Source organism: Pseudophryne corroboree, chromosome 2 (genome assembly GCF_028390025.1).
Source record: "Pseudophryne corroboree isolate aPseCor3 chromosome 2, aPseCor3.hap2, whole genome shotgun sequence".
NCBI lineage: Eukaryota > Metazoa > Chordata > Amphibia > Anura > Myobatrachidae > Pseudophryne > Pseudophryne corroboree.
The window spans coordinates 427,764,656-427,786,705 of NC_086445.1; the positions used below are offsets into that span (position 1 = coordinate 427,764,656).

Below are 22,050 nucleotides of genomic sequence, written 5' to 3' on the forward strand. Positions count from 1 at the left end.
GAAAAAGCAGCCAGTGACTTTTCCCCCATCTGATGAATTAAATGATTTGTGTGAAGAAGCGTGGAGTTCCCCTGATAAGAAACTAGTAATTTCTAAGAGGTTACTGATGGCGTACCCTTTCCCGCCAACGGATAGGTTACGTTGGGAAACATCCCCTAGGGTGGACAAGGCGCTAACACGCTTATCTAAAAGGGTGGCACTGCCGTCTCAGGATACGGCCGCCCTAAAGGATCCTGCGGATAGAAAGCAGGAAGCTATCCTGAAGTCTGTGTATACACACTCTGGTACTCTACTGAGACCTGCTATTGCTTTAGCCTGGATGTGTAGTGCTGCAGCAGCATGGACTGATACCCTGTCAGACAACATTGATTCCCTCGACAGGGATACTATTTTGCTAACCATAGAACATATAAAAGACGTCGTCTTATATATGCGGGATGCACAGAGGGACATTTGCCTGCTGGCATCTAGAATTAATGCAATGTCCATTTCTGCCAGGAGAGTATTATGGACTCGGCAGTGGACAGGTGATGCTGATTCTAAAAAACACATGGAGGTTTTGCCTTATAAGGGTGAGGAATTGTTTGGGGACGGTCTCTCGGACCTCGTATCCACAGCAACTGCTGGGAAGTCGACTTTTTTACCTCAGGTTCTCTCACAGCCTAAGAAAGCACCGTATTATCAAATGCAGTCCTTTTCGGCCTCAGAAAGGCAAGCGGGTCAGAGGAGCATCCTTTCTGGCCAGAGGCAAGGGTAGAGGAAAGAAACTGCACCAGGCAGCCAGTTCCCAGGAACAAAAATCCTCCCCTGCTTCCACTAAGTCCACCGCATGACGTTGGGGCTCCACAGGCGGAGCCAGGTGCGGTGGGGGCGCGTCTCCGAAACTTCAGCAACCAGTGGGTTCGCTCACAAGTGGATCTCTGGGCTGTACAAATTGTATCTCAGGGATACAAGCTGGAGTTCGAGGCGACTCCCCCTCGCCGTTACCTCAAATCAGCCTTGCCAGCTGCTCCCAGGGAAAGGGAGGTAGTACTGGCGGCAATTCACAAGCTGTACCTCCAGCAGGTGATAATCAAGGTCCCCCTCCTTCAACAGGGCAGGGGTTACTATTCCACAATGTTTGTGGTACAGAAACCGGACGGTTCGGTGAGACCCATCCTGAATTTAAAATCCTTGAACACTTATATAAAGAAGTACAAGTTCAAAATGGAATCGCTCAGAGCGGTTATTGCAAGCCTGGAAGAGGGGGATTTTATGGTGTCGCTGGACATCAAGGATGCTTACTTGCATGTCCCCATTTACCCACCTCACCAGGTATACCTCAGGTTTGTGGTACAAGACTGTCATTACCAATTCCAGACGTTGCCGTTTGGTCTCTCCACGGCACCGAGAATATTTACCAAGGTAATGGCCGAAATGATGATACTCCTTCGGAAGAAGGGAGTTATAATTATCCCGTACTTGGACGATCTCCTCATAAAGGCAGGTCCAGAGAGCAGTTGTTGGTCAGCGTAGCACTCTCTCAGGAAGTGTTGCAACAGCACGGCTGGATTCTGAATATCCCAAAGTCGCAGCTGATTCCTGCGACGCGTCTGCTTTTCCTGGGCATGATTCTGGACACAGAACAGAAGAAGGTGTTTCTCCCGGTGGAGAAGGCCCAGGAATGTCATCTCTGGTCAGGGACCTCCTGAAACCAAAACAGGTATCGGTGCATCACTGCACGCGAGTCCTGGGAAAGATGGTGGCTGCTTACGAAGCAATTCCCTTCGGCAGGTTCCATGCAAGGATCTTTCAGTGGGATCTGTTAGACAAATGGTCCAGATCGCATCTTCAGATGCATCGGTTGATCACCCTGTCCCCAAGGGCCAGGGTGTCTCTGCTGTGGTGGCTGCAGAGTGCTCATCTTCTCGAGGGCCGCTGGTTCGGCATACAGGACTGGGTCCTGGTGACCACGGATGCAAGCCTCCGAGGATGGGGGGCAGTCACTCAGGGAAGAAACTTCCAAGGACAGTGGTCAAGTCTGAAGACTTCACTACACATAAATATACTGGAACTAAGGGCCATTTACAACGCCCTGAGTCAAGCAGAGCCCCTGCTTCAAAACCAACCTGTACTGATTCAGTCAGACAACATCACGGCGGTCGCCCATGTAAACCGCCAGGGCGGCACGAGAAGCAGGATGACAATGGCAGAAGCCACAAGGATTCTTCGATGGGCGGAGAATCACGTGCTAGCACTGTCAGCAGTGTTCATTCCGGGAGTGGACAACTGGGAAGCAGACTTCCTCAGCAGGCACGACCTCCACCTGGAAGAGTGGGGACTTCATCAAGAAGTCTTCACACAGATTGTAAATCGCTGGGAACTGCCACTGGTGGACATGATGGCGTCCCGTCTCAACAAAAAGCTAAAAAAATATTGCGCCAGGTCAAGGGACCCTCAGGCGATAGCTGTGGACGCACTAGTGACACCGTGGGTGTACCAGTCGGTTTATGTGTTCCCTCCTCTTCCTCTCATACCCAAGGTACTGAGGATAGTAAGAAAGAGAGGAGTAAGAACTATACTCATCGTTCCGGATTGGCCAAGAAGAACTTGGTACCCAGAACTACAAGAAATGATCTCAGAGGACCCATGGCCTCTGCCTCTCAGACAGGACCTGTTACAACAGGGGCCCTGTCTGTTCCAAGACTTACCGCGGCTGCGTTTGACGGCATGGCGGTTGAACGCCGGATCCTAGCGGAAAAGGGCATTCCGGATGAAGTTATTCCTACGCTGATAAAGGCTAGGAAAGACGTGACAGCAAAACATTATCACCGAATATGGCGAAAATATGTTGCTTGGTGTGAGGCCAGGAAGGCCCCTACAGAGGAATTCCAGCTGGGTCGATTCCTGCACTTCCTACAGTCAGGAGTGTCTATGGGTCTAAAATTAGGATCCATAAAGGTCCAGATTTCGGCCCTATCTATTTTCTTTCAAAAAGAACTGGCTTCACTGCTTGAAGTTCAGACGTTTGTTAAGGGAGTGCTGCATATTCAGCCCCCTTTTGTGCCTCCAGTGGCACCTTGGGATCTTAACGTTGTGTTGGATTTCCTGAAATCACACTGGTTTGAGCCACTTAAGACCATGGAGCTAAAGTATCTCACGTGGAAGGTGGTCATGCTATTGGCCTTAGCTTTGGCTAGGCGTGTGTCAGAATTGGCGGCTTTGTCTTGTAAAAGCCCATATCTGATCTTCCATATGGACAGGGCAGAATTGAGGACTCGTCCCCAATTTCTCCCAAAGGTGGTATCAGCGTTTCATTTGAACCAACCTATTGTGGTGCCTGCGGTTACTCGGGACTTGGAGGATTCCAAGTTGCTGGACGTAGTCCGGGCTTTGAAAATGTATGTTTCCAGGACGGCTGGAGTCAGAAAAACTGACTCGCTATTTATCCTGCATGCACCCAACAAGCTGGGTGCTCCTGCTTCAAAGCAAACTATTGCTCGCTGGATCTGTAGCACGATTCAGCAGGCTCATTCTGCGGCTGGATTGCCGCATCCAAAATCGGTGAAGGCCCATTCCAGAAGGAAGGTGGGCTCTTCTTGGGCGGCTGCCCGAGGGGTCTCGGCATTACAGCTTTGCCGAGCTGCTACTTGGTCGGGTTCAAACACATTTGCAAAATTCTACAAGTTTGATACCCTGACTGAGGAGGACCTTGAGTTTGCCCATTCGGTGCTGCAGAGTCATCCGCACTCTCTCGCCCGTTTGGGAGCTTTGGTATAATCCCCATGGTCCTTACGGAGTTCCCAGCATCCACTAGGACGTCAGAGAAAATAAGAATTTACTCACCGGTAATTCTATTTCTCGTAGTCCGTAGTGGATGCTGGGCGCCCGTCCCAAGTGCGGACTCTCTGCAATACATGTATATAGTTATTGCTTCACTAAAGGGTTATTGTTATGAGCCATCCGTAAACGGAGGCTCAGTTGTTGTTCATACTGTTAACTGGGTATGGTTATCACAAGTTGTACAGTGTGATTGGTGTGGCTGGTATGAGTCTTACCCTGGATTCCAAATCCTTTCCTTGTTGTGTCAGCTCTTCCGGGCACAGTTTCCCTAACTGAGGTCTGGAGGAGGGGCATAGAGGGAGGAGCCAGTGCACACCAGATAGTACCTAATCTTTCTTTTTAGAGTGCCCAGTCTCCTGCGGAGCCCGTCTATTCCCCATGGTCCTTACGGAGTTCCCAGCATCCACTACGGACTACGAGAAATAGAATTACCGGTGAGTAAATTCTTATTTTTTGCTTGTCTCTTCTGTATATTTCATTTACATAGTGGAACATTCAGTTAGCTGCGGGTTGTGTGTTATAGGCTCGGCGTTATAATTGTGGGGTACAATAAATTTTTTCTATAATTATTTTTAAATGTGTATATACAAGTTTGTAAAATGTAAAAACAAAATAAAACAATGTTTCCCATTAATACACGAAGACATACATATCCCCACTTAATGTAACCCCCTATTTTCTCTGACGTCCTAGTGGATGCTGGGACTCCGTAAGGACCATGGGGAATAGCGGCTCCGCAGGAGACAGGGCACAAAATAAAAGCTTAAGGATCAGGTGGTGTGCACTGGCTCCTCCCCCTATGACCCTCCTCCAAGCCTCAGTTAGATTTTTGTGCCCGGCCGAGAAGGGTGCAATCTAGGTGGCTCTCCTGAGCTGCTTAGAATAAAAGTTTAGTTTAGGTTTTTTTATTTTCAGTGAGTCCTGCTGGCAACAGGCTCACTGCATCGTGGGACTAAGGGGAGAAGAAACGGACTCACCTGAGTGCAGAGTGGATCGGGTTTCGCAGGCTACTGGACATTAGCTCCAGAGGGACGGTCACAGGTTCAGCCTGGATGGGTCACCGGAGCCGCGCCGCCGTCCCCCTTACAGAGCCAGAAGAGACGAAGAGGTCCGGTGAAATCGGCGGCAGAAGACATCCTGTCTTCAGTCTAAGGTAGCGCACAGCACCGCAGCTGTGCGCCATTGCTCTCAGCACACTTCACACTCCGGTCACTGAGGGTGCAGGGCGCTGGGGGGGAGCGCCCTGAGACGCAATATAACAATATACCTTAGGTGGCAAAAAGAATACATCACATATAGCTCCTGGGCTATATGGATGTATTTTAATCCCCTGCCATTTTTACACAAAAAAGCGGGAGATAAGGATGTCGTGAAGGGGCGGAGCCTATCTCCTCAGCACACAAGCGCCATTTTCCCTCACAGCTCCGCTGGAAGGACGGCTCCCTGACTCTCCCCTGCAGTCCTGCTTCAGAATCAGGGTAAAAAAGAGAAGGGGGGGCATTTTTGGCAGCAAATAACGATAATAACAGCAGCTATAAGGGAATAACACTTATATAAGGTTATCCCTGTATATATATATATATAGCGCTGGGTGTGTGCTGGCAGACTCTCCCTCTGTCTCTCCAAAGGGCTAAGTGGGGTCCTGTCCTCTATCAGAGCATTCCCGGTGTGTGTGCTGTGTGTCGGTACGCGTGTGTCGACATGTATGAGGAGGAAAATGATGTGGAGGCGGAGCAGTTGCCTGTGTTGGTGATGTCACCCCCTAGGGAGTCGACACCTGACTGGATGATTGTATTTAAACAATTAAGTGATAATGTCAGCAATTTGCAAAAAACTGTTGACGACATGAGACAGCCGGCAAATCAATTAGTGCCTGTCCAGGCGTCTCAGACACCGTCAGGGGCGCTAAAACGCCCGTTACCTCAGTGGGTCGACACAGACCCTGACACAGATACTGAGTCTAGTGTCGACGGTGACGAGACAAACGTAATGTCCAGTAGGGCCACACGTTACATGATCACGGCAATGAAAGAGGCATTGAACCTTTCTGACACTACAAGTACCACAAAGAAGGGTATTATGTGGGGTGAGAAAAAAACTACCAATAGTTTTTCCTGAGTCAGAGGAAATAAATGAGGTGTGTGAAAAAGCGTGGGTTTCCCCCGATAAAAAACAGCTAATTTCTAAAAAATTATTAGCATTATATCCCTTCCCGCCAGAGGTTAGGGCGCGTTGGGAAACACCCCCTAGGGTAGATAAGGCGCTCACACGTTTATCTAAACAAGTAGCGTTACCGTCTCCTGATACGGCCACCCTCAAAGAACCAGCTGATAGAAGGCTGGAAAATATCCTAAAAAGTATATACACACATACTGGTGTTATACTGCGACCAGCAATCGCCTCAGCCTGGATGTGCAGTGCTGGAGTCGCATGGTCGGATTCCCTGACTGAGAATATTGATACCCTGGATAGGGACAATATTTTGTTAACTATAGAACATTTAAAGGATGCATTACTATATATGCGTGATGCACAGAGGGATATTTGCACCCTGGCATCAAGAGTAAGTGCTATGTCCATCTCTGCCAGAAGAGCGTTATGGACACGACAGTGGTCAGGGGATGCGGATTCCAAACGGCACATGGAAGTATTGCCGTATAAAGGGGAGGAGTTATTTGGGGCTGGTCTATCGGACCTGGTGGCCACGGCAACGGCTGGAAAATCCACCTTTTTACCCCAGGTCACTCCACATCAGCAGAAAAAGACACCGTCTTTTCAAACTCAGTCTTTTCGTTCCCATAAGTACAAGCGAGCAAAAGGCCACTCTTTTCTGCCCCGGGGCAGAGGAAGAGGAAAAAGACTGCACCATGCAGCCGCTTCACAGGAGCAGAAGCCCTCCCCTGCTTCTGCCAAGTCTTCAGCATGACGCTGGGGCTTTACAAGCAGACTCAGATATGGTGGGGGCCCGTCTCAAGAATTTCAACGCGCAGTGGGCTCACTCGCAAGTGGATCCCTGGATTCTACAGGTAGTATCGCAAGGGTACAAACTGGAATTCGAGGCGTTTCCCCCTCGTCGGTTCCTGAAGTCTGCTTTACCAAAGTCTCCCTCCGACAGGGAGGCAGTTTTGGAAGCCATTCACAAGCTGTATTCCCAGCAGGTGATAATCAAGGTACCCCTCCTGCAACAAGGAAAGGGGTATTATTCCACGCTGTTTGTGGTACCGAAGCCGGACGGCTCGGTGAGACCAATTTTAAATCTGAAATCCTTGAACACTTACATAAAAAGGTTCAAATTCAAGATGGAGTCACTCAGAGCAGTGATAGCGAACCTGGAAGAAGGGGACTATATGGTGTCTCTGGACATCAAAAATGCTTATCTCCACGTCCCAATATACCCTTCTCACCAAGGGTACCTCAGGTTTGTAGTACAAAACTGTCATTATCAGTTTCAGACGCTGCCGTTTGGATTGTCCACGGCACCTCGGGTCTTTACCAAGGTAATGGCCGAAATGATGATTCTTCTACGAAGAAAAGGCATTTTAATTATCCCTTACTTGGACGATCTCCTGATAAGGGCAAGATCCAGGGAACAGTTAGAAGTCGGAGTAGCACTATCTCAGGTAGTGTTACGTCAGCACGGGTGGATTCTAAATATTCCAAAATCGCAGCTGATTCCAACGACACGTCTACTGTTCCTAGGAATGATTCTGGACACAGTCCAGAAGAAGGTGTTTCTCCCGGAGGAGAAGGCCAGGGAGTTATCCGAGCTAGTCAGGAACCTCCTAAAACCAGGCCAGGTCTCAGTGCATCAGTGCACGAGGGTCCTGGGAAAAATGGTGGCTTCTTACGAAGCGATTCCATTCGGAAGATTCCATGCAAGAACATTTCAGTGGGATCTACTGGACAGATGGTCCGGATCGCATCTGCAGATGCATCAGAGGATAACCCTGTCGCCAAGGACAAGGGTGTCTCTCCTGTGGTGGCTGCAGAGTGCTCATCTACTAGAGGGCCGCAGATTTGGCATTCAGGATTGGATCCTGGTAACCACGGATGCCAGCCTGAGAGGCTGGGGAGCAGTCACACAGGGAAGGAATTTCCAGGGCTTGTGGTCAAGCATGGAAACATCTCTTCATATAAACATTCTGGAACTAAGGGCCATTTACAATGCCCTAAGTCAAGCAAAACCTCTGCTTCAGGGTCAGGCGGTGTTGATCCAATCGGACAACATCACGTCAGTCGCCCACGTAAACAGACAGGGCGGCACGAGAAGCAGGAGGGCAATGGCAGAAGCTGCAAGGATTCTTCGCTGGGTGGAAAATCATGTGATAGCACTGTCAGCAGTGTTCATTCCGGGAGTGGACAACTGGGAAGCAGACTTCCTCAGCAGACACGACCTTCACCCGGGAGAGTGGGGACTTCACCCAGAAGTCTTCCACCTGATTGTAAACCGTTGGGAAAAACCAAAGGTGGACATGATGGCGTCACGTCTAAACAAAAAACTGGACAGATATTGCGCCAGGTCAAGGGACCCTCAGGCAATAGCAGTGGACGCTCTGGTAACGCCGTTGGTGTACCAGTCAGTGTATGTGTTCCCTCCTCTGCCTCTCTTACCAAAAGTACTGAGAATCATAAGAAGGAGAGGAGTAAGAACTATACTCGTGGTCCCGGATTGGCCAAGAAGGACTTGGTACCCGGAACTTCAAGAGATGCTCACGGACGAACCGTGGCCTCTACCTCTAAGACAGGACCTGCTACTGCAGGGGCCTTGTCTGTTTCAAGACTTACCGCGGCTGCGTTTGACGGCATGGCGGTTGAACGTCGGATCCTGAGGGAAAAAGGCATTCCAGAAGAAGTCATTCCTACTCTGGTCAAAGCCAGGAAGGACGTAACCGCAAAACATTATCACCGCATTTGGCGTAAATATGTTGCGTGGTGTGAGGCCAAGAGGGCCCCTACACAGGAATTTCAACTGGGTCGTTTCCTTCATTTCCTGCAAACAGGACTGTCTATGGGCCTAAAATTAGGGTCCATTAAGGTTCAAATTTCGGCCCTGTCGATTTTCTTCCAAAAAGAACTGGCTTCAGTACCTGAAGTTCAGACATTTGTAAAAGGGGTGCTGCACATACAGCCTCCTTTTGTGCCTCCAGTGGCACCTTGGGATCTCAATGTGGTGTTGAATTTTCTAAAGTCACATTGGTTTGAACCACTTTCCACTGTGGACTTAAAATATCTCACATGGAAGGTGTCGATGCTGTTAGCCTTGGCTTCAGCCAGGCGTGTGTCAGAATTGGCGGCTTTATCATATAAAAGCCCTTACTTAATTTTTCATTCTGACAGGGCGGAATTGAGGACTCGTCCTCAATTTCTACCTAAGGTGGTTTCTGCATTTCACATGAACCAACCTATTGTGGTACCTGCGGCTACCAGGGACTTAGAGGACTCTAAGTTGCTTGACATTGTCAGGGCCTTGAAAATATATGTTTCCAGGACGGCTGGAGTCAGAAAATCTGACTCGCTGTTTATCCTGTATGCACCTAACAAACTGGGTGCTCCTGCTTCTAAGCAGACGATTGCTCGTTGGATTTGTAGTACAATTCAGCTTGCACATTCTGTGGCAGGATTGCCACAGCCAAAATCAGTAAAAGCCCATTCCACAAGGAAAGTGGGCTCATCTTGGGCGGCTGCCCGAGGGGTCTCGGCTTTACAACTTTGCCGAGCAGCTACTTGGTCAGGGGCAAACACGTTTGCTAAATTCTACAAATTTGATACCCTGGCTGAGGAGGACCTGGAGTTCTCTCATTCGGTGCTGCAGAGTCATCCGCACTCTCCCGCCCGTTTGGGAGCTTTGGTATAATCCCCATGGTCCTTACGGAGTCCCAGCATCCACTAGGACGTCAGAGAAAATAAGATTTTACTTACCGATAAATCTATTTCTCATAGTCCGTAGTGGATGCTGGGCGCCCATCCCTAGTGCGGATTGTCTGCAATACTTGTATATAGTTATTGTTACAAAAATTCGGGTTATTATTGTTGTGAGCCATCTTTTCAGAGGCTCCCTTGCGTTTATCATACTGTTAACTGGGTTCAGATCACAAGTTGTACGGTGTGATTGGTGTGGCTGGTATGAGTCTTACCCGGGATTCAATATCCTTCCTTATTATGTACGCTCGTCCGGGCACAGTATCCTAACTGAGGCTTGGAGGAGGGTCATAGGGGGAGGAGCCAGTGCACACCACCTGATCCTTAAGCTTTTATTTTGTGCCCTGTCTCCTGCGGAGCCGCTATTCCCCATGGTCCTTACGGAGTCCCAGCATCCACTACGGACTATGAGAAATAGATTTATCGGTAAGTAAAATCTTATTTTTACACATATATCGGGGTCACACACAGGGAAGCAGTTAGGTTCCCGACGAATGGGATCTTGAGGGAGGACACAAACCCGGTGTCGATATACCTCCGTCAAAATACCGACAACCGCCATCCGGATCGTACGGACAGTGGGACTCGCTGCCGTCCTGCCGCTGGGAGGGGTAGGGGGGGAGGTTTGTTTAGGTTTAGGTAGCAGAACAGGGGTTAGGGTCAGGGTCAGTCACGGGAGTGTTAGAGTTAGGGACCAGGGATGGAAGGTTAGGTTTAGGCACATATGCGGGGAGGTTAGGGTTAGGCAGGGTTAGGGTAGAGAAAAGGTGAGGGTTAGGTGGCTTGAAGGGTGGCTGTCGGGATTCTGATGGGATGCCACTGTTGGTAATACTAACCACCAGCATCCCATCTATTGGTAAGTCATTCTGAACTCCACACACACACGCACTCAGACATACTTACACACACTCACGGATATTACTACACTCCAGAGATTTAACTAGACTTTTTGGTGCCCTGTGCCAGAGAGAGAATTGACGCCCCCCCCTCCATTTTTCCAATAGGGACATAGGGGGTAATTCCAAGTTGATCGCAGCAGGAAATTTTTTAGCAGTTGGGCAAAACCATGTGCACTGCAGGGAGGGCAGATATAACATTTGCAGAGAGAGTTAGATTTGGGTGGGTTATTTTGTTTCTGTGCAGGGTAAATACTGGCTGCTTTATTTTTACACTGCAATTTAGATTGCAGATTGAACTCACCACACCCAAATCCAACTCTCTCTGCACATGTTATATCTGACTCCCCTGCAGTGCACATGGTTTTGCCCAACTGCTAACAGAATTCCTGCTGCGATCAACTTGGAATTACCCCCATAAGGCGCATGCCTCACCAGGAAGGAGCATGATAAGATTGTTCCCAGAGAGAGCCCATGCTATGATGTCCCCTTTTCACGTTTTAGAGAGAGAGAGAGCGCTCATATATATAGGGCTCGTTGTTAATCAGTTATAATACCCTTTTTTAAATAACACATTTCAATCTACTGCCATACCCAAGATTCAAAACTATAGCCTGTTGAATTCTAATCAAACACCGTACTCATCGAGCTATTTGATCCTACATAAAAACTATGAACACTATATGTAGCTACTGGTACTTTGTAAAAAAATAAGTAGCATCGTAATTGAGCAGATCTATGCAGTGTGCACACATCAAATCTCTTGCAGCCACACACTACATAGATCTGCTCAGTTGTAATGTTGATAATTTTTTTTAACAAAGTACAAGGTAAGTTTCAAAAAGTTAGAATTCTCTAGCTTAGAATTATCTACCTTTCTATGCAAGGACATGTAGCTCAACGAATAGATTGTCTGACTGCAATGCCACAGGCAATGGGTTTGAATCCTGGGTAGGTCAGCATCTTGAAATGTAATAAAGGACAGTGTGACTGAATAACAAAGAAATCTCATGTTGAGTTCATGAATGTTGTATAGGTATTAGCGACAGAAGGGATCAGGGTAGGACACAGGGGCGGTCAGGAAATACTGGGCTTCAAAAAGGGGGGAAGCTGCAAGTGAAAGTAATTAGAACAGACAATTGACAAGTGCCGCCAATAGCGCCCACTACCCTGCAGCGCTATGTTGGTGCCCCCTCCGCACGCACATAGTTATGGCCCTGCTATACTCACCCTACTGCAGAAGACCTGGCTCCTGATGCTGGATGCAGAAGACACCACTTTGGAAGGTGAGTACTGACTAATTAAGCTACTTTGAAACTTCCAATTGCTTAATTAATCCTCAGTGTGTAGAGCAAGTCCCTGTGATTTTTCCTAATAACTGGTAATGAATAATAAATATTGTTGTTGAACAGAGGAAAAACGGATTATAGGCAGGGCCGAAACTAGGGGGGGGCTAGGGGGGCAGGCGACCTGGGCGCCAGATTGGAGGGGGCGCCGAGACCCCCTAACACCCGCCGCGGCACTTACTTTTATACCCCCTTCTCCCGAGTGCCCAGCTCGGGGGGCGGGGTTTCGCGGAATGACGCGATTGCGTCGTGACGTCACGGTGCAAACGCGTCATTCCACGAAACCCCGCCGGAGGAGGGAGAAGGGGGAGCCCGGAGCCGCGCAGACGAGGAGGGAGAGGCGGCTGAAGAGTGGCGAGAACCGCTTCAAATGTAAGTCAGCCCCTCTCCCTTCCTCTCTCTATCTCTCCCTCCACCACCTGCCGCAATGTGTAAAATGGGGACCTGTGCCTGCCGCTATGTGTAAAATGGGGACCTGTGCCTGCCGCTATGTGTAAAATGGGGACCTGTGCCTGCCGCTATGTGTAAAATGGGGACACTTGCCAGCGTACTGTGTAAAATGGGGACCTGTGCCTGCCGCAATGTGTAAAATGGGGACACTTGCCAGCGTACTGTGTAAAATGGGGACCTGTGCCTGCCGCTATGTGTAAAATGGGGAGACTTGCCAGCGTACTGTGTAAAATGGGGACCTGTTCCTGCCGCAATGTGTAAAATGGGGACACTTGCCAGCGTACTGTGTAAAATGGGGACCTGTGCCTGCCGCTATGTGTAAAATGGGGACACTTGCCAGCGTACTGTGTAAAATGGGGACCTGTGCCTGCCGCAATGTGTAAAATGGGGACCTGTGCCTGCCGCAATGTGTAAAATGGGGACACTTGCCAGCGTACTGTGTAAAATGGGGACCTGTGCCTGCCGCTATGTGTAAAATGGGGACACTTGCCAGCGTACTGTGTAAAATGGGGACCTGTGCCTGCCGCAATGTGTAAAATGGGGACCTGTGCCTGCCGCAATGTGTAAAATGGGGACACTTGCCAGCGTACTGTGTAAAATGGGGACCTGTGCCTGCCGCTATGTGTAAAATGGGGACCTGTGCCTGCCGCTATGTGTAAAATGGGGACCTGTGCCTGCCGCTATGTGTAAAATGGGGACACTTGCCAGCGTACTGTGTAAAATGGGGACCTGTGCCTGCCGCTATGTGTAAAATGGGGACACTTGCCAGCGTACTGTGTAAAATGGGGACCTGTGCCTGCCGCAATGTGTAAAATGGGGACACTTGCCAGCGTACTGTGTAAAATGGGGACCTGTGCCTGCCGCTATGTGTAAAATGGGGACACTTGCCAGCGTACTGTGTAAAATGGGGACCTGTGCCTGCCGCAATGTGTAAAATGGGGACACTTGCCAGCGTACTGTGTAAAATGGGGACCTGTGCCTGCCGCTATGTGTAAAATGGGGACACCTGCCAGCGTACTGTGTAAAATGGGGACCTGTGCCTGCCGCAATGTGTAAAATGGGGACCTGTGCCTGCCGCAATGTGTAAAATGGGGACACTTGCCAGCGTACTGTGTAAAATGGGGACCTGTGCCTGCCGCTATGTGTAAAATGGGGACACTTGCCAGCGTACTGTGTAAAATGGGGACCTGTGCCTGCCGCAATGTGTAAAATGGGGACCTGTGCCTGCCGCAATGTGTAAAATGGGGACACTTGCCAGCGTACTGTGTAAAATGGGGACCTGTGCCTGCCGCAATGTGTAAAATGGGGACCTGTGCCTGCCGCAATGTGTAAAATGGGGACACTTGCCAGCGTACTGTGTAAAATGGGGACCTGTGCCTGCCGCTATGTGTAAAATGGGGACACTTGCCAGCGTACTGTGTAAAATGGGGACCTGTGCCTGCCGCAATGTGTAAAATGGGGACACTTGCCAGCGTACTGTGTAAAATGGGGACCTGTGCCTGCCGCAATGTGTAAAATGGGGACACTTGCCAGCGTACTGTGTAAAATGGGGACCTGTGCCTGCCGCTATGTGTAAAATGGGGACACTTGCCAGCGTACTGTGTAAAATGGGGACCTGTGCCTGCCGCAATGTGTAAAATGGGGACCTGTGCCTGCCGCAATGTGTAAAATGGGGACACTTGCCAGCGTACTGTGTAAAATGGGGACCTGTGCCTGCCGCTATGTGTAAAATGGGGACACTTGCCAGCGTACTGTGTAAAATGGGGACCTGTGCCTGTCGCAATGTGTAAAATGGGGACACTTTTTCCTGCCGCAATGTGTAAAATGGGGACACTTTTTCCTGCCGCAATGTGTAAAATGGGGACACCTGTCTGCCGCAATGTGTAAAATGGGGAATGGGGACACTTGCCTGTCGTACTGTGTAAAATGGGGACACTTTTTCCTGGATATGAAATTTATGTTAGAAAAGGCAGTTTTTCAGGTAAAAAAGTTCTGAAAGAGAGAGAGATATATATATATATATATATATATATATATATATATATATATAATATTTTTATTCATTCATTTTTTATTTTTTTTATTTTATTTTATTATTTTTATTTATTTATTGTAAAATATTTTTTTTTGCGGGGGGGGGGGGGTGTCAAATGACTACCTTGCCCCGGGTGACAAAAATCCTAGTTTCGGCCCTGTTATAGGCACACGTCATAAAAGACAGTGCCTAATTGTTTTTACATTTTATTGGTTATTTTTGCATTGGCTCTTTGGTTGTAAAATAAAAAATGACTTATTAAGATAACTGAAGTTTGTATGAGCAGTGTTTTAGAGGAAGAATTAAAAATGAGCATTTATTGGGGGTGATTCAGACCTGATCATAGATGTGCTAAAAATAGCACATCTCCGATCAGTTTCTCTGACATGTGGGGGGACGCCCAGCACATTTCACTGGTTGCACATGCGCAGTGCATCCGCTGAATGTGCGCACTGCGTAAAGGGCTTCAGAGTGCGATTGCTGTTGTAGCAGTGATCACCTCGGAATTAGGCCCATTGTTCTGTTCTATCTAACTATCTGTCTATCTATCTATACACTAGTATAATGGACCCAAGTCACCTCAGTCTCCATCCCCCTCTCTGACTGCGCCCCCCAGTTAAAAATAAGCATTTATTGGGGGTGATTCAGACCTGATCGTAGATGTGCTAAAAATAGCACATCTGTGATCAGTTTCTCTGACCTGTGAGGGGACGCCCGGCACAGGGCTAGTCTGCCCTGCATGTCAGGCCCTGCCCCCCGCACAGGTGCGAAAGCTTCGCATGGCGGTGATGCTTTCGCTTCCGCCAAGTAGCTCCCTACCTGCGCAGGCAGGAGGCTACCAGCCGCGTTCTGGGTTGCATCGGCTGCACTTGATATCACGCAGCTGCCGCTGCCCGCCCCACAACGCAGTTCTATCTATCTATCTATCTATCTATCTATCTATCTATCTATCTATCTATCTATCTATCTATCTATCTATCTATCTATCCACTGGTATTACGGACCCAAGTCACCTCAGTCTTCGTCCCCCTCTCTGGCTGCCCCCCAGTTTATTGCTTATCATGCATACTGTAGCAAAAGGTCTACTGTAGCAGAAGCATGTCTTGTAGTAAACAAATAATGTGGAATAGATACATGTGAACTGCAGTACAGCCATCATGTCTGTTTTGCTTGTATTAAACGAAAATGGGGAGGAAAGGCCATGGGAATGTAAGAACTATCTTTGCATTGATCCATGAAACATTCTTTTGCCTTATCTTGATGAACTTTTTTATAGATTAAATCTGTCATTATTTTTTATGTGTATAAAATGACAAGTATGTTATCACAGTTTATAATAACAATAGATTATCATTCCATGTTTATTTTGTGCCTTATGTTTTTTAGCTATAATACATGTGCAATGCCACTTTTGGCCACCAGTAGGCATCCCTTAACTGTCTCACAGGACCTTCACCTCTTTCCCTGTACCCCACCCTATAGCCCTGTACTCCTCTTTGTTTCTTCCCTACTGCCTTACATTGCCATCTCTTATTGTTATGGTGATTTCTTACACTTAAGCGTCGCTTACAGTGCTGGAGTATTTTTTATTTGTAATTTGGAGTTTATTTGCATTTTTTTTTTTTAATTACAGTTTCCTTTTGTTTTTTTATGATGGTAATTATTGCTCTGACAGATTATTGTTGTAATTTGAGTTTGCATTAATAAACAAAGATTGCATAAAAACTTCTAAATACATGCTCAGGGATGACTCAGGGGTACTGCACTGTGTACTGTCAATTTAGCATTAGAGAAAGGATTTTCCTATATATAATTCACCTAGTCTGGAGCTGCAATCTACAATCTTTGTTGACAATGCTGATTTCTAATATCAAAAATTCACAGCCCACTTTAACCATTTTCAGCCAACTCTACCAAAAGCTCTCAATCTAATATAACCATTCTTGTTACAACATGGGTCTATTTATCAATTGTTTTTTGTCGGATATTAGGTGAAAAACATCCATTTTGGGGGGTCACCAGCAAATAATGAGTATCCATCCGAATGTATCTACAGGGGACTACAGCAGATATCGATGATATCTGTGGAGAGCCCTCACTTTTTTTTCTACAAAAGCAGCCCCCTCCCATGTTTTCCTGAAGAATCTACCGTGCAGAGATTATAGGCTATATTTTGGTATTCCGAGGATCTCATAGGATCTCTCCCTAGCACTCACCACTCGCACATGCCTGGTCAGCAAATCGCTCATGTGCAGTACGGCCGTGTCTGCTGAAAGAAAAGTGTTTGCTAATGCGATCATTTTACTTTTCCACGTTGCACTGACTGAACTATTTGAGCCCCTGCATGTGTGTAATGGTACATACTGGCGGTATTTAATGTTTTATTCCCGCAAATAGTGACAATAAGAAATTATGAGTTTTAGATCAAAAACCTGAAAATTCGTAAATGGGTCCCAAAATCTGCAGTAAATTTCTGCTTTCTCTTTAGTAGGGAGTTTTAGTTTTTTGAAGCGTAAGGATTCCCTGTAGAGCACATACCTTGAAGAGAGATAAAGTGGCTGGAGATAAAGTACTGGCCAACCAGCTCCTGTCATTTTTCAAACACAGCTTGTAACATGACAGTTAGGAGCTGATTGGCTGGTACTTAATCTCCATCCACTTTATCTCTCTCCCAGGCTTAGTAAATAGACCCCTTAATTGTTCAGAGGAAGAAAACATTTATATTTACTTGGACCTTTTTTTGCAACCTTGAGACGAATGTAAGACGTCGCTGCATGATTCCACTATGTTGAACCCCTTGTGCAGAAAAATAAAGCGGAAAGAACATAGATATGAAATTGCGTTGATTATAGCAGATTATCCTGCAGACATGGCCAAAGTACATATAGCATTGTGTCCCAAGATGTAGGAGTCTGCCTGGCACGGAATTTGCAGTGCAGTTTACGTCAGATCTTTAGTATGCACGTATAACCTAAGCTGTATATTTTGTTGTGTGTTATAAATGTATTTATTATTGCTTTCTAATCATTTGCGAATTGTAGTTGCGTGTGTGTACAGTAGCTTCCTGGTGTACGTGTGTGTGTGTGTGTGCTCCGAGTTCTGACGAGATGGATGTGCTGGACCTAGGGCTGACACGTACACGCCCTCCCCATCGGCTGGGGTGAGAGAACTGGGCGATCGTGTTGCGCAATTTTCTCTTGTGCGATTTACGGAAAGTCCCGCCCAGAGCCCGCTCTACCCCCTTCCCCTTCCCATCGCTGCTCTCTGATTGGCCGGTCCCCGGAAAGCGGGGGAGAGCCGCTGCGACCTGTCATATTTATAATCGCAGCGGAATTTCCCCGCAGCCGGTAAATAGTACAGCGCTTTCTCTGGTGATTGTTAGACCGTAGGCGGTGTCGCAGTTGCGTGCGTGCAGCGCTAGTGCTACAGACACATCCTCCCCAGCAGCAGCAGCCTGCCATAGTAGCAGCCCAGTGCCCCTGTGTGCAGCTGCCATGATCGTGGAGCGGGTGATTGAGGACTCCTGCGACTTGTTGGATCAGGAGTTCGGCATGAGCAGCCCCATGAGCCTCGGTTACTTTTACGGCGGCTCCCCTGTCTCTGACACGGCGACCTCCCCGTCACACTACATCTCCAGCCCCGGCTCCCCGGCCTCTGACAGCGACGGGGGCGGCCTGAGCGCGTCCTGGCCCCGCAGCAAGAAGGGTAAGGATCATGGGCTATACTGCATACTGGGCACATGCATGTGATCCGCCGTGTAATTATACACCTGCTAGCTAGGGGCACCCCTCTCCCTGTGCTGAGTGCTGTCCTGGGTGTGATGTATGCACTGACTTGTGTGTTCTAATGTGTGACACATAGTATTGCAGTACATGCAGTGTCTGTGCCATAGTAATTACATTGGTTGTGTTTCCTATAATAACTAAGGTCACTTCGGTCAGTTATTCAGCGTATCCTTTATTTATGTTGCACAGTGACCCGTTGTTGTTATTTACACTGTTGCTTGTTTTTATATTTTGCTTTTAAATGGTCTTGCTGTGGCCTTGCTCTATTGGTGCCTTTGCCTGTAAGTCAGTGCCAGTTTTTCCTCTTACATCAGTTCCGCAGTAGGGTTATTATTGTCAGTAGTTAGAGATGGCATCTTCCTGTGTATAATAAGCCTCGTATGTCTGTCCCTTTTGCACCATGAATGCAGGTGGCACATCTATAGTTAAAGTACAAGGAAGTTTGTTTACCAGGCTTTGCTTGAATTGACGTCAAGAGCAGATTCAGAGTCAAGGTGTGCCATGCTATGCTGATAAACCGGTTTGGCCATTGTTCCCTATACCGCCATGTTCTCCAATATAAACTAGTAGTCTCTACTCTCTAACTGCCTATTTTGTTACCAGGCTTTTGGTTAGAAAGGAAGGACCCAGGTTAGGAAGAAAAGTCCTGTGCACCTGCTTTACACAGGGGGTGATGTATCAATCAGTGTAAAGAGTGGCGTTATGGGGAAGTTGGCCATAGCAAACAATCAGCGTTGAGGTAGCAGTTACTAAGTCCATCCTATAATAATAATAATAATACAGTTTGTTAGATTTTACAACTTTTAGTGCAGAAAACACCTACAACCTTGTATTGTGACAAATGCACTTTTAATTAAACTAAACCTAGCAATATAAATATTTTTACATTACGTCTTCAATAAAACTTCAGATGCTGTTTTTTTGTATCGGTGTGTGTTTGTTTATTTGTTAATTGTTGGTTGGCTTTGTATATACTATGCATTTATTCTGCTGTAAAATGCTACAATGACATTTGGAGGATCAGAGGTTCTTTTCCACAAAATCTCTCCCTGGTCGCTTGGGTGTCTGTGCATGTAGAAAAGATGCACTCCAGATTGTTCCACTTATTAATCTGTGTTTTGCATTGAGCTGCCAGCTCGTTTGTGTTCTTAAATAAACCTGTTGATGAAAATGAAAATATACTTGTGGCTCTCTGTCTGTTTTGCATACTGTAGAACTGGAGTTATATAAAATGTCTAATTTGCCATTTGTTACCAGCAGTTCATTTCTTTAACCAAAACAAACCTAATTCTAATTTTAGCTGAGCGAATCGATGGGATAGGACGTCAGACAAAGGGAAACTTTCAGGGGGTTCGGGTGAAGAATCCAGTACGGGAACTTCTTAACCAGATGAGAAATAAGACCGGTCTGGCAACAGAAGAGTGCCAGGTATGGTATCATGTAGTACAGTTTTCCTTTTCAGTACATATATATATATATATATATATATATATATATATATATATATATATATATATATATATATATATATATATATATATATATATATATATATATATATATATAAAAATAAGATTATTATAAACATTTTCTTGGAACTGAACACGAAAGGAATCATGTTGACCTCATGTTGTCGTGCTCTCATGAGAGACTTTAGGTAGAGATTTCTAAGCATAGTCCAGTAATTTTCAAATTCCCAATGTATTTTTGACTGTAAAAATGGGACTATAAGTTAGTTATGTATGATATATTGGAAAAAACAATATTTCTAATGGAAACTATATTATTTTTTTTCTAGAAATCTCAGAACCGTGAGCAGTGTAATGGTATGTATAGTTTGTATTCTATATTTAACTGTGTCATTTGTTTATTTGCATAATTATGAAACTTTGAACTTATAGGACGCCTTCAAAAGTGATAAGTTGGAGGCTGATAAAGAGTGATAAAGTACAAGCCAATTAACTGCCATGTTACAGGATGTGTATGTAACAGGACAGGAGCTGATTGGCTGATGCTTTATCCCTCTCCACTTTATCACTTTTTAAGGCTTAATACATTTGGGCCATAGGTTTTTCAGCAAAGCGCACAATAGAAATTGGCACTGCAAGAACTCAGACAAATGTCAGGGTGGCTGAAGTGTTAAAACAGTTCATTCTCTAATGGACTTTTATTTATTTTCTGCTTAGAATTGAAGGTCCTATTAAGCAGAAAACGGATTACTGATTTCATGTTGGACACACCAGCTGCAAAGAAACCCTACTCCTTCCAGCCCAGCTATTTCTTGGTAAATGCATATCCACATTAAGTAATATTACACCAATCTTTTATAGTGAAATTGTTATTTGATACACTCATTTCCTCCACCAGACCCCACCAAGTACACCGAGCTCCTGTGAAATCATGGATGAGAATACAAAAAGTGAGACGAGTCAAGAATCTGATTTGGATCTGCTGCAGAGTATAATGAACACAAAAGATGAATCCAAGACAGTGTCCCTGAGCACCGTGCAAGTCAACTGGATGAATTCCTTGCCTCCAAATAATGTTCAGGAACCATTCTATCAGGATGCCTCTGCACCTCAGGCATTTTCACCCACCAGTCAGGTGTACAGTGACTGCTCTCCACAGCATAAAAATGACCAATATCAGTTTGGCTGTCCCCCAAATCACATAGTTTCTCCACAGTGTACAAACTATAACAATTATCCTCCAAGCCAGAATTACCAAGAATCTGTTTGTTCAAGTGAAGGGTTTCAGAATTGCCCCCTAGAGGGCTTCTTGTCTCTCACAGAATACACCCCTGAGTTGACATCAGCAAAAATGACCACAGAGTTCAGTATGCCAGCTCAGAACTTCAGCCCATCTTTAAGTCCACCCTGCAATCAATTTGTAGATCAAAATGTGATCCAGCCATCCCCAAATGCTTCCTCTGCAGTGTGCCAGACCGTTGGAAGCCAGACAAGCCCGTTCCAGATTGGCAAATCGTTTTTCCATTGGCAGATAGAACAAGAAGAAAAGAAATTAGCAAATGTTCCCCCTGAGCGTCTTCTCTGTAAGGATGCAGATGGTGATACGTAAGTGTCTTTAGGTATTCTCCATATTACTATTGTGCTATGCAAATGTTTTAGGTTCTGAAACTCTAGTTTATTTTGTTACAGAATAGACCTAAAATACCTTTTTTAAATAGATACTGTTTAACATTTTTTGGCCACCTCCTGTCACTTTAGGAATATACCCTGACTGCTAAATATGGTGTTTTTTGGACCTTGCAGTGTCAGATAGACACATGATACTTACCAATGTACATATGTGCCTATGTAGTGTACTAGTGTGTAGTAATGCATGACTAAGCCCCACTGCTTCCTTCAGGTGCCTTCACATTGCTGTTGCACAAGGAAGAAGAGCTCTGTCCTTTGTCATTGCACGGAAGATGGCTGCCCTTAATATGCTGGATATAAAAGAACATAACAATCAGGTAAGAAACCTGCACTTGATCATACATATATACAGTGATAAGTTAGCTATATTGAGCTGCCCATTTCTGTCATAGCAGTCTCATGATGCATGTGATTTGTGCAGAGCATTATGGGGCAGATGTATTAACCTGGAGAAGGCATAAGGAAGTGATAAACCAGTGATATGTACAAGGTGATAAAGGCACCAGCCAATCGGTTCCAATATGTAAATTAACAGTTAGGATCTGATTGGCTGGTGCCTTTATCACCTTGCACATATCACTGGTTTATCACCTCCTTATGCCTTCTCCAGGTTAATACATCTGCCCCTCTATGACAAGT

At 46.3% G+C, this 22,050-nt stretch overlaps 1 protein-coding gene across 2 annotated transcripts in view; it reads left to right on the forward strand.

Annotated features, from left to right (window-relative positions):
• NFKBIZ (NFKB inhibitor zeta) overlaps window positions 1-22,050 on the forward strand; it is a 50,655-nt gene that overhangs the window by 24,548 nt on the left and 4,057 nt on the right. The window contains exons 1-6 of one of the 2 annotated variants that reach the window (XM_063953605.1): window positions 17,789-18,173; window positions 19,554-19,681; window positions 20,052-20,079; window positions 20,440-20,537; window positions 20,621-21,327; window positions 21,623-21,728. In XM_063953605.1, the coding sequence (XP_063809675.1) occupies window positions 17,963-18,173; window positions 19,554-19,681; window positions 20,052-20,079; window positions 20,440-20,537; window positions 20,621-21,327; window positions 21,623-21,728 (1,278 nt within the window). In that variant the 5' untranslated portion in view covers window positions 17,789-17,962. Of the gene's footprint in view, window positions 1-17,788; window positions 18,174-19,553; window positions 19,682-20,051; window positions 20,080-20,439; window positions 20,538-20,620; window positions 21,328-21,622; window positions 21,729-22,050 lie in introns of those variants that run through there. The other variant, XM_063953606.1, reaches the window with a different exon arrangement.